Genomic DNA, 16,929 nt, shown 5'->3' with positions numbered 1-16,929 from the left:
AGCCGCCTCTCTAGCAAGGGGTCACCAATGCAAGTGCAGTATACTAGGATCAAGAAGATATGGCTTTGGGGGCAGCTAGGTGGCGCAGTGGGTAGGGCACCAGCCTTGAATTCAGGAGGACCTGAGTTCAAATCTGATCTCAGACACTTAACACTTCCTAGCTGTGTGACCCTGGGCAAGTCACTTAAACCCCAGCCTCAGAGAAAAAAAAAAAAAAAAAAAAAAAAAAGATATGGCTTCGAAACCTGCCTCAGACATTTTTTATCTCTGTAACTCTGGAGACATCACTTGAGCCTCAATTTCCCCATTTTGCAAATGGGGAAGTCAGACTCTATGACTTCTGAGTTACAATCTAGTTTCAATCTAGTGCTGAGTCAATCTACACAATAATGACAAAGACATTTTCAAATTGCATTAGAATTCTTTCTTGTCTTGATCATAGCATTGTAGATGGAGCCCACTGGACTCAAGAATCAGGAGATCTGAATCCAATCCTACTCCATTACTAGCTCTCTAAGTTTTTATTTTCTCTCCTAAAAAGCCTGGGAGAATAATAGCTGCCTCCCTACTTCCTAAGACCCCGGTGAAAAACACTTTGCAAACACTAAATTACCACAGGAAATATGAAGACGTTATCATGGTAAAATCAGAGAAGTAAAAACAGTGCAGGGAGTACTTCTAGATGGAACAGCAGGGAGAATAAGGGACAAGAAAGACCCAAGATTACATTCTGTGTCCCTCTAGGCCAATAACTTAATCCCCCTGTGCCTCAATGGTAGTAACAGTACCTCCCTCCCAGGATAGATGAGAAGATTCAATGAAATGACAGGGGCAGAGGGTCTCTAAACTTTAATGTGCTAAGTAAATATTAGCTATAACTATTATTATTATTATTATTATTATTATTATTACTATTAGATTAGTGAAAATCTGTGAATAAGATCAATCATCTGAACATCAGCCTCCAATGTTACGTGACAGTGAATGTAAAAGAGGGAAGAGGAAGGAAGAGATTTTTTTGTCCAACTGAAGGATAAAAGCAACTGAGGAAATTTTTAAAAATGAAAATAAATACAATCTGTAAAAATAGCAGCTGAATCGTTGAGGCTTACATTTTACTAGGAAAGGGGATAATATGAAAAACATTCTTTTTCCTTTGCTTTTAAAATTAGGAACAAGGCACATAAAATTCTGTACAATAACTCCTAACATGAATGAAACATTGGGAGGTCCATATACGCTTTGTTCTTATCCTCTCTCTAAGGGGCCTCTCTGTTCTGGACTCACACATGTTGTCCAACTGGGTTCAATCCTTGGGGAGTCTGCCCTTCAAGAGAAGGAAATAAGACTGTTCCGTTCATTAAACTTCTAATTCAGGAATGAGCCCTAAGTTTGGGTTCAAGCTGGATAAGAGGAAAGATATTCATTGGATGATTGATAGAAATCAAATATTGGAAGGCTTTTATTTCCCCCACACAAAAGATGTAAACAGAAAACAAATGTGCCTTGATAGTAAGACAAACTAAACAAGGAGTTATATCGCGTTGGGAGATTGCTACTAAAAACCTGCTAAACATAAAGCAATTTCTGGAATTCCCTGTTAGACATCTTAGGTTTTCCCTTGTCTCTGCACCTTCCAAACAATTTCCAGTACTTGTCCTTTAGTGAAGTGGCCCAGGCTTGGGTCACCCTTTTGTTGGTGGCAGTTCCTGCTTTGCATCATTCAGTTCTGACTATAAGGACTTAAGCTCTCTGAATTTCTTGAACTCACAAGGTCACCACAAAGTCTAGACACACTCAAAGTTTTCTCTTCCTCCTTCTCTTCCTTCATCTCCTTTTCTTCTCCTCCTCCTCCTCCTCTTCCTCCTCCTTTTCCTCCTCCTCCTCCTCCTCCTCCTCCTTCTCTTCCTTCATCTCCTTTTCTTCTCCTCCTCCTCCTCCTCTTCCTCCTCCTTTTCCTCCTCCTCCTCCTCCTCCTACTTCTCCTCCTCTTCCTTTTCCTCCTCCTCCTCCTCCTCTTCCTCCTCCTCCTCCTCCTCCTCCTCCTTCTCCTCCTTTTCCTCCTCCTCCTCCTCCTCCTCCTCCTTTTCCTCCTCCTCCTCCTCTTCCTCCTCCTCCTCCTCCTTTTCCTCCTCCTCCTCCTCCTCCTTTTCCTCCTCCTCCTCCTCCTCCTTTTCCTCCTCCTCCTCCTCCTTTTCCTCCTCCTCTTCCTCCTCCTCTTCCTCCTCCTCCTCCTTTTCCTCCTCCTCCTCCTCCTCCTTTTCCTCCTCCTCCTCCTTTTCCTCCTCCTCTTCCTCCTCCTCTTCCTCCTCCTCCTCCTTTTCCTCTTCCTCCTCCTCCTCCTTTTCCTCCTCCTCCTCCTCCTCTTTTTCCTCCTCCTCCTCCTCCTCCTCCTTTTCCTCCTCCTCTTCCTTCTCCTCCTCCTCCTCCTCTTCCTCCTCCTCCTCCTCCTCCTCCTTTTCCTCCTCCTCCTCCTCCTTTTCCTCCTCCTCTTCCTCCTCCTTTTCCTCCTCCTCTTCCTTCTCCTCCTCCTCCTCCTTTTCCTCTTCCTCCTCCTCCTCCTCCTTTTTCTCCTTCTCATTCTTCTCTTCATTCTTCTCCTCCTTCTCCTCCTTTTCCTCTTCCTCATCCTCCTCCTCCTTCTTCTCCTCCTCCTCCTCTTCCTCCTCCTCTTCCTCCTTTTCCTCCTCCTCCTCTTCTTCCTCCTCCTCCTTTTCCTCCTCCTCCTCCTTCTCCTCCTCCTCCTCCTCCTTTTCCTCTTCCTCCTACTCCTACTCCTTCTTCTCCTCCTCCTCCTCTTCTTCCTCCTCCTCCTTCTCTTTCTTCTTCTTCTCCTTTTTCTCCTTTTCCTATCTTCCTCTGCCTTCTCTTTCTCTTCTGTCTTCTTCTTCTGTAATTTTTAAAATTTAATTTAAATAGAAAATGGGAAAAGAAGAAAAACTGGCATGCATGAGACAGAACATAAAAAAGGATTAAATATAAAGCAACAAGTTTCCATTTCAAGAAAGCCTATATAATAAATACTACACATTGTTTTTAAAGCTGTCAGCTTTTCTTTGCTTCCTGGTAGATTTTCTTTTGTTCTCCCCTGGGCATGTTTTACTTGATTTTTCCCCACCCTAAAGAAGATTACAATTAAACACAGATATGTGTATATAAACATATACATAGATATCTATAAACATACACATCTATTTTTCACATACATATGTGTAAGAATGCTTATTTCCACTTGTCATCTGTTTTTCTAAAGGTAGATAGCATCTTCCTTCATAATTCTAGGTCTTTCTGAATCAACCAGTTCATCGTTTCCTACACCATAGCAATATTTCAACCCAATCACAGCCTATGTGAGAGATTATCTATGAAAGTCTTTCCAGTTCTCTACATTCCTTCTATTCTTTACTGCACAAGTTTTATTTATACAAGAAAGTTCAAACTTAAGGTAGTCAAAATTATCCCTTGTACACTTCAACAATACTCTCACCTTTTAATATAATTTAAGGTCTGATATTATTGAATCTGCTTCTGATATATCTTTTTTTTTCCCTTGGTTTCTTTGAAGTTACTGACCTTTTGTTCTTCCAAATGAACTTTGTTGTTATTTTTTTCTAACTCAGAAAGATATTTTTTAGTAATTTAATTGAGCTGGAATTGAATAAATAACTAGGTTAGGTAAAATTGTTATTTTATGTTGACTTTACCTATCCATAAACAGTAAATTTTATTTTAATTCTTTAGATCTGATTATATTTGTATAAAAAGTGTTTTATTTTTATGTTCATACACACACACACACACACACACACGCACGCGCGCGCGCGCACACACACACACACACACACACACACACACACACACACACACACACATCCTTCTGTTTATGGCCCTCTCCAGACAGCATCTTACTCAATTTCCCATGTCTCTGTTGGATTTGATCAATGGGACAGTTAGACCCCTCAGCCTGAAGCCCTGGGGCAAAGGTGGGGAACAGAAAGAGGAGGAGTGAAATATGGATTGTTGATGAGAATCCTTTCATTTGACTTTTGCAGTGTCTGAAGCCATGCAGAGCTGTGGGGGATGCCCTGAAAATACAATGTTGGGAGTTATGTGCGGTAATTCTGTCCTTTCTCCTTTCCATTGACCTCTGGATGGGGAGTTTCTCTGTCCTTGGGAGTTATAGCTGCTGAGCTGTACCAGCACCAGTTTTTTCTTATTTATGCCTGAAATAAATCTGTGCCTCTGTCTGTATTTATCCATCCTGTGTTCAGTCTTTCTGATAACAAGGTCAATGCAAAGTAAAAGAGAAAAAAAAGAAGGGAAAACCTTAGAGAAACAGAAATAGAGAGAGACAGGGTCAGGGAAGAGAGGGAGAGAGACAGAGAGAAACTGAGACTTCTCCTCCAAAACATATTCCATAACTGGGAAGCTTGACTGAAATGAGCCACCTTTTCGCCACCAATCCGGTTCAGCGCTTGACTGAGCTCACCATTGGACCAACTGAAATTCTAATATAAGGATCCAGATGTATCAGGTCATCACAAGAAATCTCCTAGGTGTTGTCATTTGCCTTTACTCAATAGCCCAATCCTCTCAATTTGAAAGAAAACCATACCTAAGTTTTTTCTTTTGATGGATGAATTGGGTCAATAAAAATGTCATGACTTTCGTGATTAACTGAAGAGTGGAGGTGAGAGGAAGGAAGGAACTCTTATCATGGAAAAATTGATTGCAGGCTCAATCACAAATGGGGCCAGGTAGATCATTAGCTAAGAGGAGAAGAGGGACAAATTTTTTACATCACACGTATCAGCTTTCTAAGCATGGGTGAACAGATCAAATATGGCAAAGATTTCTTCTGAGCTCTCAACTACTCAAGGGAAAAGCATTTAAATTCTCCCACTCATTAATAAGGGAATTAAGTACTAGAAATGAGGAGTCGCAGACTTAAAAAAAATGAAACCTAGCTCTAGATGGATGGCTTTTCCTTCCAAATCTGCTCCTTAGACTAAGAAATAAAGAATTTTAAAATCCTACAATCATTTATTAAGTACCAAATAGGCAGGTGCTAAGCACTCTGCTCTGAACAATCAAACCATGATCCTAAGGCCTCTTCCAGTTGTCAGTTTTGTGAATGTCATGGGCCTCTCACTAATACAAGATGGTACCCATATCCCCCAGAGTGCCCTGCTCCCGGGGTCTCCCTTCCAGAGACTCACTCTTTTCCTTGGGTCTCCGGCCTCAAGCAGAAGGGCTTTCCCACACTGATCCCTTAAGAAATATTCATGTACCTGAATGGATTTCTCCCTTTAACCCTCATTTAAGCCAGCACGTTCTTCCACAGACTCAACACGAGTGCTTGACCAGCTGCCAGTTCCTGAGGACCCTGCAGACCATCAAGCAAGGAGATTGCCCGCCCTCAGCCAGGGCGTCCGGCTTTGCTGCTGCCTGCGTGCAGAGCTGCAGTGTGGACCGTGAATGCCCAGGGAGCAGGAAATGCTGCTCCAATGCTTGCGGGCACACCTGCCAGGCTCCAGACAATATGAATAGAGGTAAAAACTGGCACTCCAGAGCCCATCGGGACTTTGCAAGGATGCCTAGGAGAGGGCAAGGGCAAAATGCCAATGATACCATAGCAGAGGCAGAGCTTGGGAACAGAGGAGGACAGGCATGGATGGGCAAGGAGGGCTTTGAGGGGAGCAGGATGAGGAGGAGGCCAGTGAACCTGTACCCCAAAACAGTTTGGTACTTCTCTCGTTTTTAAAGAAAAGTTTGAATTAAATTTTCTAAATAGTAAGTTAATTACATTTTTGTTTCTTTCATTCAATGAAGACAGTTGAGTTTCATTGTGATTTTCAGTAAGTGATGGCCTTAACAAAATAAGTGCAATTCCTAGTTGTGCTCCCTAAAGACTTAGGATTCACAGACCTGGGGAGGGTCCCAGTGCCCTTCCCACTTCTGCAAGGATGGAGGCCAGCCTGCCCACCACCAGCCTTTCTGCCTAGTTTCTGTGGCACTTTCCTGGGATTCGCCCAATACAGAGATGGCTTTCCAGCAGCCAATTTTTGTCTCTTCTAAGTGTCCCATTGCTGGAGAAAGTCGTGAACATGGAGAGACTTTGAACGTGTCTTCATGAGTTCCCTGGACTTTGTTTTTCTTTCTCTTTTATATATCTGCACAAAAAGAAAGCACGGTTGGTATGGAGAAGTCTCCATATTGGTCTCACCACAAAAAGCCCTGGGAGCTTGTCACAGATAACCACAAAATCCGAGTCATCTTTGTTTTCTTCTTCCTTCTATTTCTTTGTCCTCTCTCCTTCTTTCCTTCCTTTCCTCCCTCTCTCCCTCCTTCCCTCCCTCCCTCTCTCCTTCCCTTCCTCCTTCCTCCCTTCCTTTCTTTCTTCCCTCTTTCCTCCCTTCTTCCTTTCCCCCCCTTTCCTTGCCTACCTCCCTTCTCCCTTCTTTCCTTCCTCCTTTCTTCCTTCCTTCCTTTCATCTCTCTGTCCCTCCCTCCTTCTTATCTCCTTCCTCCCTCTTTCCTCTTTCTCCTTCTTTCTTTCCTCCCTTCCTCCCTTCCATCCTTTCCTCCTTCCTTCCTTTCTTCCTTCCCCCCTCCTCCTTCTCCCTTCCTCCCTTCCTCCTTCCTTCCTTTCTTCCTTCCCCCCTCCTCCTTCTCCCTTCCTCCCTTCCTCCTTCCTTCCTTCCTTCCTTTCATCCCTCTGTCCCTTCCTTCTTCCCTCTTTCCTCCCTTCCTCCCTTCCATCCTTTCCTCCTTCCTTCCTTTCTTCCTTCCCCCCTCCTCCTTCTCCCTTCCTCCCTTCCTCCTTCCTTCCTTCCTTCCTTTCATCCCTCTGTCCCTTCCTTCTTCCCTCTTTCCTCCCTTCCTCCCTTTCATCCTTCCCTCCTTTTTTCCCTTCTTCCTTCTTTCCTTCCCCCCCTCCTCCCTTCCTCCCTTCCTTCCCTTTCTCTCCATATCTCTTTAACTTACTTCATTTGACTTTCAGGTGTCCCACTGAAGCCTAGAAAAGGTCTCATGATTCTGGAGCGGTCTAGTGGAGCAATCCAAGTTTCTTGGAAATCCAAGTCCAGTGTTTCCATAGAACCCGTATTCTACATCCTGCAGAGCCGGTGGCACTGGGGGCTCCACCCCAGTGAGGACGAGGCTACTGAATGGGAGGTGGTAGCTGTGGTAGGTCTCTTCACTTCCTCTGAACTGGGTCTCAGGCGCTTTTCTCTAGGCCTGTCAATATCCCCTGGACCAGTTCTCTCACCACCTCCTTATCCAGATGAACAGAAAAGGGGCAGAAAACAGGGTCTCCAGGGGAAGTTCAGGCAGCTGTAGCAGCACTTTGCATTTGGGTAACCTTGGATTTCAGTGGCTCCGAGCTCCCAGGGAAGACTTGCCTGCACTAAGGCATTCGAGGCATTTGGCATCTGCTCCTAGTCTTTCTTCTCTTAAAAGGCTTGGGGCACAGAGGGGGGCTTAGGAGACTTTCTCAGAATCACCCCACCGGAGTAGTCAGAAGCAGTAAAGGAAGGAAAGGAGGGAGGGAAGGAGGGAGGGAAGGAAGAAAGAAAGAGAGAGGGAGGGAGGAAAAGGAGGGAAGAAAGAAGGGAGGGACGATTATTAAAATTTACCACAGTTCTTGACAGATAATATCTTAATAATCTTATAAAAAATTCAGTGGCCAAATGGTCCATGCCCCATTTTACAAATGAGCAAACTGAGGCCCAGAGAGATGAAGTTATTTTCTCAGGAGAGCACAGGGAAGAAATGGCAGATTCAGGACCCCAGAAATGGACTTCTAACTCCAAATAAACCGTCCTTTCCAGTGACCTACCAGGTCTCTATTTCCCCAACTATGCCTATAACTTGGACTGGATGATGCTCAAAGTCCCCCTCATCTCTATAATTTCCTTATCAATCTCCATAATTGGTATCTTCATTAACCTGTCACCCCCTCCCAAGAAAACAGAGCCTCAGTTTCCAATCTGGTCAAAAACACCATCCCTGTCTGATTTAGTACAGGCTGGAAACATTGCAACTTTTCTGACTTTGCTTTGTTAGACCATGGAGGAGAGCGCCCAGCTGGACAACCTCGGGCCAAACAGATGGTACCAGTTCAGAGTGGCAGCCGTGAATGCCCATGGCACCCGGGGCTTCACCCCTCCAAGCAAACACGTCCAGTCTTCCAGAGGTGGGCAAAGACCAGGCCAGACTTAATCCAGTAGAGGGCGCCAAAGCCACCCATCACTGTCCTGGGTACCTGAAAGTTCTTACTGACTTAATCCCTCCAGCTGAACCTCCTCCCTTCATCACCCTGAAAGGGCTGAAATTTTCTCCTCTCTCCAGCGTGATGGAGACCAATAGGTGGGGCAGATACTTCCAGGTGACTGGCTGAGGAGGGAAAAGCAGTAAATGGCCTCAGAGTTTGGTAGGACTCCACCGAGACAGAGGCACTCACTCCCTGAGCACCAGTGATGTCTGATCTCCTCCAAGTGATCTCATTTCCGCCCCAAGCACTTTTCACTCCGCTGATGGACTAAGTGTATTTTATTGGAGATTATAGCTACCTCTATCATCCAGTCACTCCATTAGATTTAATCAGCTTGGTTTGTATATCTTAGCAGCTGTGTACATCCTTCAGGGCTAGCACGGTTTGAATGAATGGATGGATGGCTAGATAGATGAATGAATGGATGGCTAGATAGATGAATGAATGGATGGCTAGATAGATGAATGAATGGATGGCTAGATAGATGAATGAATGAATAAATGACTGGATGGATGGATGGATAGAGGAAAGAATTTATGCCTAGATAGAGGAATGAATGAAGGGCTACATGAGTCAATGGTTGGATAATGACTTATGGATGGCTGAATACATGAGTGAATGAATGGATGGATAGATGGATGAACAGATGAATGAATGAATGGATGGATAGGTGAATGAATGAATGGCTGACTGGATAGATGAATAAATGAAGGGCTAGATGAATGAATGGTTGGATAATGAATTATGGATGGATGAATGGATGCTTTGGGAATGTGTCAAGAGGGAACCTGGGTTTATATCTAGAAGGTACTGAAGAGGCCATCTAGTCCTCATTTTACAGATGAGGAAACTCAAGTCAAGAGAAGTTAAAAGAACCAATAAGCATTTATTAATCATCTACTGTATACCAGGTATTGTACTAAGGACTGAGGTTACAAAGGCAAAAGATAATCCCTTCCCTAAAAGAAGGGATTATCTGTTGCCTTTCTTGGTAACCTCAGTTACAAAGTAACCTCCCTAAAAGAGTTTCTGATCTAATGAAGGAGACAATAGGAAAACAGCTGGATACTAACAAGATCTACATCACAAGGGATAAGCAGCAGAGGACTGGCATTAAGGGGAATCAGGGCAGGCTTCTCAGATGGTGGATTTTACTGGACTTGAAGGAAGCCAAGAGGTGGAATGAGGAGTGAGGTATGAAAAGACTGGAAGTTAGGGAAAGGCAGGTTTATGGAGACCTTGAAAAACCAAAGAGAGGATTTTATACTTCATATTGGAGGAAATAGGGACCCACTTCATTGAGTAGGAAGAGATGTGGTCGGACCTGTTTTGGGAAGCTCAATTTGAAAGACTAATAGATGGCTTGGAGCGGCAAACCCAGTGGCAGACTCATCAGGGTGCGAGGGGATGAAACCTCGGACCAGAATGCCGATGGCATGAGAAGAGAGAAGGGGGCATGTTTTTTTAATTTTTTTTTATTTTGTAATTATAATTATAACTTTTTTTGACCCATTGCTTGGGTAATTTTTTATAACATTATCCCTTGCACGAACTTCTGTTCCAATTTTTCCCGAGAAGGGGGCATATTTAAGAAATGATGCCGAGGCGAAAATGGTGCCATGTTGGGTGACGGGACAATGAGAGATTGTGAGGTATCCAGGATGGATCCCAGCTTGTGAGTCTGGGGGACTGAAACAGAAGCAGAAACAGAAAAGGTGGAGGACAGGAGGTTTGGGGAAAAGATCGTGAGTTCCACTTTGGACATAGTGAGTTTCGGATGTCTACTGTTCGAGTTCTAGGTGTCTGATGGGCAGTTGGAGACCCAAGATTGAAGGTCAGCAGAGAGTTTGGGGCCAGAGAGATAGATTTGAGAATCATCAGCACCATTTACCACTGAGTAAAATAGGAGCAAAGCACTCAGGACAAGACCCAGGGGACACCCAAAAGGAGCTAATGAAGATGCAGCCAGGAAGATAGAGCAGGTGACAGGGTCACCAAATAGTGTCAAGAAAAAGGGGGTGCCCAAGGGGGTCCCAGACCGCAGAGAAGTCCAGAGGAATGACCCCTGGATCTGGCCCTTCAGAGGTCCTGGCTAACAAGGGGGAGAGCAGTTTCAGCGGAATGTTGAGGTCAGAACACAAACTGCAAGAGAGTTAGGGGAAAAGTAACGATCCTAAGAGATAAAAGTTTCCAGTCTCCTGAAGTTCCCAAGAACACTTTGTTTTGTTGTGAACTGGTGGTTTCTAACATTTGCTACAAACTCAGAAGGAACAGAATGCCCGGTGGAGGCCAAGGCCGGCAATCGATAATTTGTGACGCTTTAAAGAGATACGTGGCCAGCACAATCTCATGGTGGGCCTTCAAACTCTGCTTGTTCCCTCGGAGAACTGGGGGAAGGAGCGGTAGGAGTTGTTACCCTTAGTCCTGCCCTGACTTGGTGTGAGATAATGGCAGGGCTGAGGGTGGGAGCTGACCAGACACGAAGCAAGCTCAGAGGGACAGCATCAGATGAGACCGTCCCCCAAAGCTGGGAGCTGATGTTACCCCAAAGGGCCTTCTGCTGTGTCACCCCTTCTTATAACCCCCTAAGTCCTGGCCCCTCACCCTCATCCTGCCATCAGGCATCTGGATTTAGACTCAGAACCAGACTTGTTCAAACCCTGAGTGGTTTTTAGTCCTCCCAAAGGATCAAACTTGTGATTAAAGACCTTAGTACACTACCTAGCACATAGTAGGCATTTAATGATTAAATTAATGAACTTATTATTCATGAAAAAGTTGATTGACTAACTGAAAAGGGCTCACATACTGATTCTTTCTGTCCTGTTCCCCTCCCATCCACCATCCCTATCTGCAGTTCCTTTACCTCCAGGGTCCCCCCAGAATCTCAGAAAAGGCAACGTCACCACCAACCGTGCTGGGACCCACAGCATTGTCATTTCCTGGGATCCCCCTCCAGAAGGGGTTCTAGCTGTTCATCACTACAGGGTCCTCTGGAGGCCCTGGACACCAGGAGTACATGAAACTTCTCCTAAACTGAGGAGCCAGAGAGTCACAGGGGTAAGGCACTTATTAGTTGGGTAAAACTGGGCAAATTGCTTCACCCTGTTTGCCTCAGTTTCCTCATATGTAAAATGAATTGGAGAAGGAAACAGCAAGACATTCCAGGACTGGCCCATTATCCACTGCCTCCCCTTGTCCAGTGTCAGAGTGGAATGGATGCTTGTTGAATCTGGGAAACTCCAGGGGAGCCCCGGGGTCAGTCCTGGGGGACCAGGAAGCTATCTTGAAGGTGTCCTGATGTGTCTGTTATAGGCCAAACCTGAAGTGCAACTGGATGGCCTGGGGGCTGGCACCGCCTACCAGGTCCAAGTACAGACTGTCACCTTCTGGGGCCAGAAACGCCTCAAGAGCGCCAAGTCCCACCTGCTCCTTGTCACGCCAGCCAGAGGTAGGGGGGCAACGTGGGGAGGCTGTGGTGGGTCCCGGTGGGCATCCTGACTGTGCTTAGGAACCATCCCGGATGGGCACGAGGAGGAAGCGTGGCAGGGGCCGGCTTTGGGGGCACAATAACAGAGTCATTGGGAAGAGAGGGAGAGAGAGAAAGAGGGGGATTGGGAGCCAGGAATTGTGGGGGGTATGGGGGAGGAACAGCAGGTTGTGAGTGAGAGAGCTGGAGATTGTGAGTCAGGGGGAGGATTCTGGGTCAATGAGAGCTGGGATTGGCAAGAATATGGGGAGACTGGGAGTGTGTATGTGTGTGTGCACATGTGTATGTGCTGTTGAAGCCTGCCCCCCCATGCCATCTTCTCAGCATAAGAGAAATACAGCCCCCTCCTCCATCACTGAATATCATCACAGGATGGGTCACAAATGATGAAACTTAAGTCACTAATCAATCGATCCATCTGCATTTATTAAGTCCCTACTGTGCGCCAGGCCCTGTGCTAAGAACTGCGGGTACAAAGACAGATCCTACCCTTGAGAAGCTCCCAGGAAAAGGGGGAGACAAAGAATTCTGTTAAACAGAGCTCTAGCCAGGGTCAGTCTCTTGAGGGGCCTCCTTTGGGGACCCCGATTCTACAGCAAACTCACGTCTGAGCTCTTCCTTCTCCAGAGGCCTCAAATGAGTTCAGTGCATCCCAGGAAGGGCCCGCCCTGAGGGGATCCTCCACAGAGTGACCAAAGGTAAAGGTCCCCCACACACACCTCCCAGGGAGTGGGAGCTAAGTCAGGCAGGCTGCAATCAAGGGGCTAGCCCAAGTCAGCCCCTGGGCTGGGGAGGCCTGGGAACAAATGCCAGTGCCAGCACGGCCAAAAGGGAGAGTGCCTTATGGGTTTGCTGTTAGGTCCCTTACCCCAGCTTGTTCACTAGACTCTCTACTTATATCTCTCTCTGATGCTCAATAAGTGCTTGGAGATCTTTCTATGTCCAGACTTTTAAAAAAATTAAAAGTTCCCAAAAAAGAGGGACACTGCCAGTTTTATCCCCCCCCCCCCCCAAGGGCTGCCCAAGACTTGGGACTTCACCGGCCACAGAGAGGTTAGCTAGTTGGCCTGGAGCTGCACAGCTAGCTGGGTCTCCTAATTCAAGGTTGGCTCACTCCCCTCCACGGCAGGACCCTCAGGAGAGAGCCAGGTTTGCTTTTCTCAGTCTTTAGTCCAGAGCTGGGAGCTGGGATCTGCTCACCCAGCGGAACATAAGCCTGCTGGGCCAGCCTCCCCTTGTCCTTGGAGGGAGGCAGGAGGGGGCAATGCACAGGATCTACAGGTTCCGGAGTCAGAAGGCCTGGATTCAAATCCCACCTGTGAGACTACCTGTGTGGCTTTTAAGCATTAACCCTTTCCCATCTTCAGTTTCCAAATCTGCCCATGTGGGAGCTGGAATAAACTGCCTCTGGGTACCTTTCAGCTCTGAATCAACCCCCTGTGTTTCTTCACTCTGGTCTCTCAGCATTACTCCCACCATCCTGTGTTCCCATCCGCTTGTCTAAGGCTCCCTCACCCCCTGGGTTATCCCATGTGTCACAGAGACCACCCAGGGAGTTCGTTCCTTCTCTCCTGTTAGGCTGATGAGACTTGGAGGTCCCAGGGACAGTGACTGAGGGCCAACCTGGCTAGGGAGGGGGCTCAGCAGTAACCATCAGCCCACAGGACCTCACAACTGATTTTCTCCATCATCTCTTCCAAATCTCCAATTCCTAAAAGCACATGGGATTGAGGCCAAAAGCCATTAGTCAACCAGTCCATCCCCGAGCTCTTCCTAAGCACCTACTGTGCGCCAGGCACTGTGCTAAGTACTGGGGATACCCCAGGAGACGCAAAGGGACCCCAACCTCAGGCTTTAGACGGGTATCCATCCCTGGCTCATCCATTCCTTCTGCAGGCGGTGGAGCAGTGCCTTGGCCGAGGTTCTGGGCACGCTCCATCAGGGGCGCTGAGGCTCACGCCGGTGTTTTCCCCTTCTCTTTCTGGCCAGCCCAAAAGGCCCCGGTGCTTCCCTGTTAACCTGGGACCTCGTCTTGTGAGATGCCGACCTCGTGGCAACAGCCAGTCAGCCTCGGAGCAGACCGGGGCTCAGTTTCGCCCAATCGCTGCTCCCGTAGCTGGAAGGAGCCTGGGTGACCATCCAGTCCAAGTGAAGACTCCCGTTAGACCCGGGGACAACCAGACCAGCTGAAGACACTGGACCGCAGTCCCATCCCCTCCAGGGGCAGCCCCTTCTGCGGAAGGCTCTTGTTTCAGGAGCCAAGTAGTCCCCCCCCACCACCACTCCTCCTATGGGAAAGCTCTTTAAATATTAGCGTTTAAGGTGATCCCATAGGGAGCATCTGGGCCAGCCTCCCAATTTTCCACTTCAGAACAAAGAGGTGCGAGGGTCACGAAGTGGTGGCGTAAATCCAGCGTCCTTTCTGGGCCGGCACGTTTCTCCCTGGGTCTTCTCTTTCCAGGCTCACTGAGACAGATCCTTCCATCAATAACCTCCAGCTAATTGATATCCACGAATGCCTAGGACGAAGGCTAGGCAACCCATTTTCCAGATGAGAAGGCTGAGGGCCAGACAAGAGAAATAACTTCTCCCAAGTCACTCAGGTGTTGGGGGTAACGGTGAGATTAGGTTTATCATCTTCTGTTTCCCAAAGCTAAATTCCACTGTCTCACAGTCGGCTCTCATCTGTGCAGTAATTAAGGCTGACTTGGGGTCTTCCCAACTGGGCCCTTTTGTTTCCTGGAGAGCGCTCCCTCTGAGTCTCAATGGCTTTCCTCTTCTAGAACTAGGTCTAAGAAGAAGCTTATAATTCCTACTCTCCATCTTGTTTATGTAATAAAAAATCGGAGTTCCAAATGGTTTCAAGTAAGGCAGAATGTAAGCTCCATGAGGGTGCGCGCGTGTGTGTGTGTGGGGGGGTGTTCCCAATCCAAGCTCAGTGCCTGGCACACATTAGGTGATTAATAAATGCTTGTGAGAGGAATCTCCTTTGACAGGTGTAATCACACTTTTGAAGGTCAAGCCTCTCTGCTTACAAAGTCTTAAGCTGGAGGATAAAAAGCAGGGTTGAATGGCTTCTGTGAAGAACACTCTTTCCATCCTCCATTCTTAATGTCATCCACAAGCTTTCCCAGAGTCACTCAGGAAGCAGGTGCCGCCTCCCTCGTCCCCACCTTAAGGTGTGTTGGCCACAGTCCCTCTCCATCTCTGCTGACCCCCTCGTGTGGACAAGGGGCGTCTGGCTCCGGCCAAAGGGAAAAAACAAGACTCCCCCATCACGTTTTATTGCAGAAATAGGAAGAAAACAGAGTTCTGGCTGGAATATAAAAAACCTGCTTTTTAGCTCAAATGGAAATATTAAGAAGCAATCTTATCTTGAGTCTAAAACCTTTTTCCTACTTTTTCCCCTTTGGGAAGATGTCTATATGGTTCAGTAGAAAAACTGTAGTCTCAAAGTGGATTGCCCTCGCACCCCCACTTTCATATTCAAGGACTGAGATACTGGTTCCAGAGAGGAAGGCTTCTCCGGGCTTTCCCAGGAGGGACCTGGGAACTTCGAGTTAGAGAGGAGGTGGCTGCTGTTTTAGAAACTGTAACTTTTTTAGAAACTGTATTTTAACATAACATGTTTCTTGTTCAATATCCTTTTAATTGTTACCCTAGATATCCTTGGGAGATAGATGTGGAAGGGAGGAAGGAAGGAAGGAAGGAAGGAAGGAAGGAAGGAAGGAAGGAAGGAAGGAAGGAAGGAAGGAAGGAAGGAAGGAAGGAAGGAAGGAAGGAAGGAAGGAAGGAAGGGAGGGAGGGAGGGAGGGAGGGAGGGAGGGAGGGAGGAAGGAAGGAAGGAAGGAAGGAAGGAAGGAAGGAAGGAAGGAAGGAAGGAAGGAAGGAAGGAAGGAAGGAAGGAAGGAAGGAAGGAAGGAAGGAAGGAAGGGGAGGGAGGAGAGACGACTCTGAGCGGTCCGCTCTGACAACTATTTGCGGAGCATCCGGGGATCTTCCAGTACAAGGTTTTTGGTCTTTTAAAAAAATCGCTCGGGTTTTAAACTTCCCTTCCTTCCCAGCAGCGTCCCTCCCCTCCCCCCTCCTGTTTTCTCTTACAACAAAAAATTCAAAACAAGAGACAAAAAAGCGTGTAAACAGCGCGAGCACCCGCGGGGGCGCGCAGCCGGGGCCCCGCCTCTGCAGAGGGGAGGGACACTTTATCCTCCTCCGGCCGGCTTCGTTCTCTGACGCGGCGCGTCTCTTCTGGTCGCGCTCTCTGTGCACGACTCCGTGCGCCTCGTTGCCCGGCTCGGCGCCCCTCTCTGCTCCCGCGCCCCCTCGCGCCTCTCCGCGCGCCACACCTCGGGGACTGCCCTCGTGCTCCCGCCCGCGCCCGCTGGGCCGTCCCTAACCGGAGCGGCTGCCTGGTGTCCGGCACCTCATTAATTAAAAGCGCCGCCGTGACTCCGTTTGGTTCTCGCGGGGACTGGGTGTCCTTTCTCCCCTCGGGGAGCCCTCACACCGCGCTCGGGGGCCCGAGGGCGGGGCCCGAGCCTCCGGTGCTCCGCTCCTCGGCTTTAAGCCTGGGTGACCGGAAGGACGCGGTTCCCGGACGCGGCCCGGCCGGTTACTGCGGGGACGCAGCCTCAGGCACCGGTCACACTTGCGGGAGAGCCTGGGGGAAGGGCGTCGGGCAGGCCTGGGGCTCCTTTGGAAGGTGTCAGCTCCAACCCTGCGTGTTACAGACGGGAAAACTGAGCCCGGGACTGGTGGAGCCAGACCCAGGGCTGGAGTTCCTCAGCGGCTCCTCATGCAGTCCCCTCATTTTACTGAGCGCCTCCAGGCCATAGGGTGGTAAATGTCACTAGGGGGATTTGAACCCGCGGTGACTGAGGCGGGATGACCGGCCAGAAGGAGGCGGAGTTTTCTGTTCGAGCCCGCCCAGCCTGGGGGCGGAGCGAAAAGAGGGCAAAGGAGGGCGGGGGAGAAGGGGCTGCAAAGAGAGGGAGTATGACGCACATTCAGAATGCGCCAGAGGTATAGGCCGCGGAGGCTTCTGGCCTGGCGGAAGTCGCGCCGTGTGACGTCATCGTGGCGCGCCGGCGGCATAGTCCCGGGAGACCGCTTGCTTGGTAAGACGTGTTCGCACGGCTGTGACGCACTCAGAGCGCGCCGGCGG

General features: G+C 48.2%; 1 protein-coding gene across 1 annotated transcript in view; it reads left to right on the top strand.

Annotated features, from left to right (window-relative positions):
* The window catches only part of LOC141561840 (anosmin-1-like), a 31,625-nt gene extending 17,747 nt beyond the window's left edge, over nucleotides 1-13,878 (top strand). Inside the window, exons 3-10 of the mRNA XM_074301942.1 lie at nucleotides 4,053-4,115; nucleotides 5,345-5,552; nucleotides 7,004-7,188; nucleotides 8,068-8,197; nucleotides 11,133-11,335; nucleotides 11,591-11,726; nucleotides 12,393-12,463; nucleotides 13,755-13,878. Coding sequence (XP_074158043.1) covers nucleotides 4,053-4,115; nucleotides 5,345-5,552; nucleotides 7,004-7,188; nucleotides 8,068-8,197; nucleotides 11,133-11,335; nucleotides 11,591-11,726; nucleotides 12,393-12,457 — 990 coding nt within the window. The 3' untranslated portion in view covers nucleotides 12,458-12,463; nucleotides 13,755-13,878. The remainder of the gene's footprint in view (nucleotides 1-4,052; nucleotides 4,116-5,344; nucleotides 5,553-7,003; nucleotides 7,189-8,067; nucleotides 8,198-11,132; nucleotides 11,336-11,590; nucleotides 11,727-12,392; nucleotides 12,464-13,754) is intronic.
* Nucleotides 13,879-16,929: the final 3,051 nt, after the last annotated feature.

The sequence above is a fragment of the Sminthopsis crassicaudata genome, chromosome 3 (assembly GCF_048593235.1).
Source record: "Sminthopsis crassicaudata isolate SCR6 chromosome 3, ASM4859323v1, whole genome shotgun sequence".
NCBI classification, from domain to species: Eukaryota; Metazoa; Chordata; class Mammalia; order Dasyuromorphia; family Dasyuridae; genus Sminthopsis; species Sminthopsis crassicaudata.
Note: the sequence above shows the minus strand (reverse complement) of the source record. Positions and strands in the feature narration are given on the sequence as shown.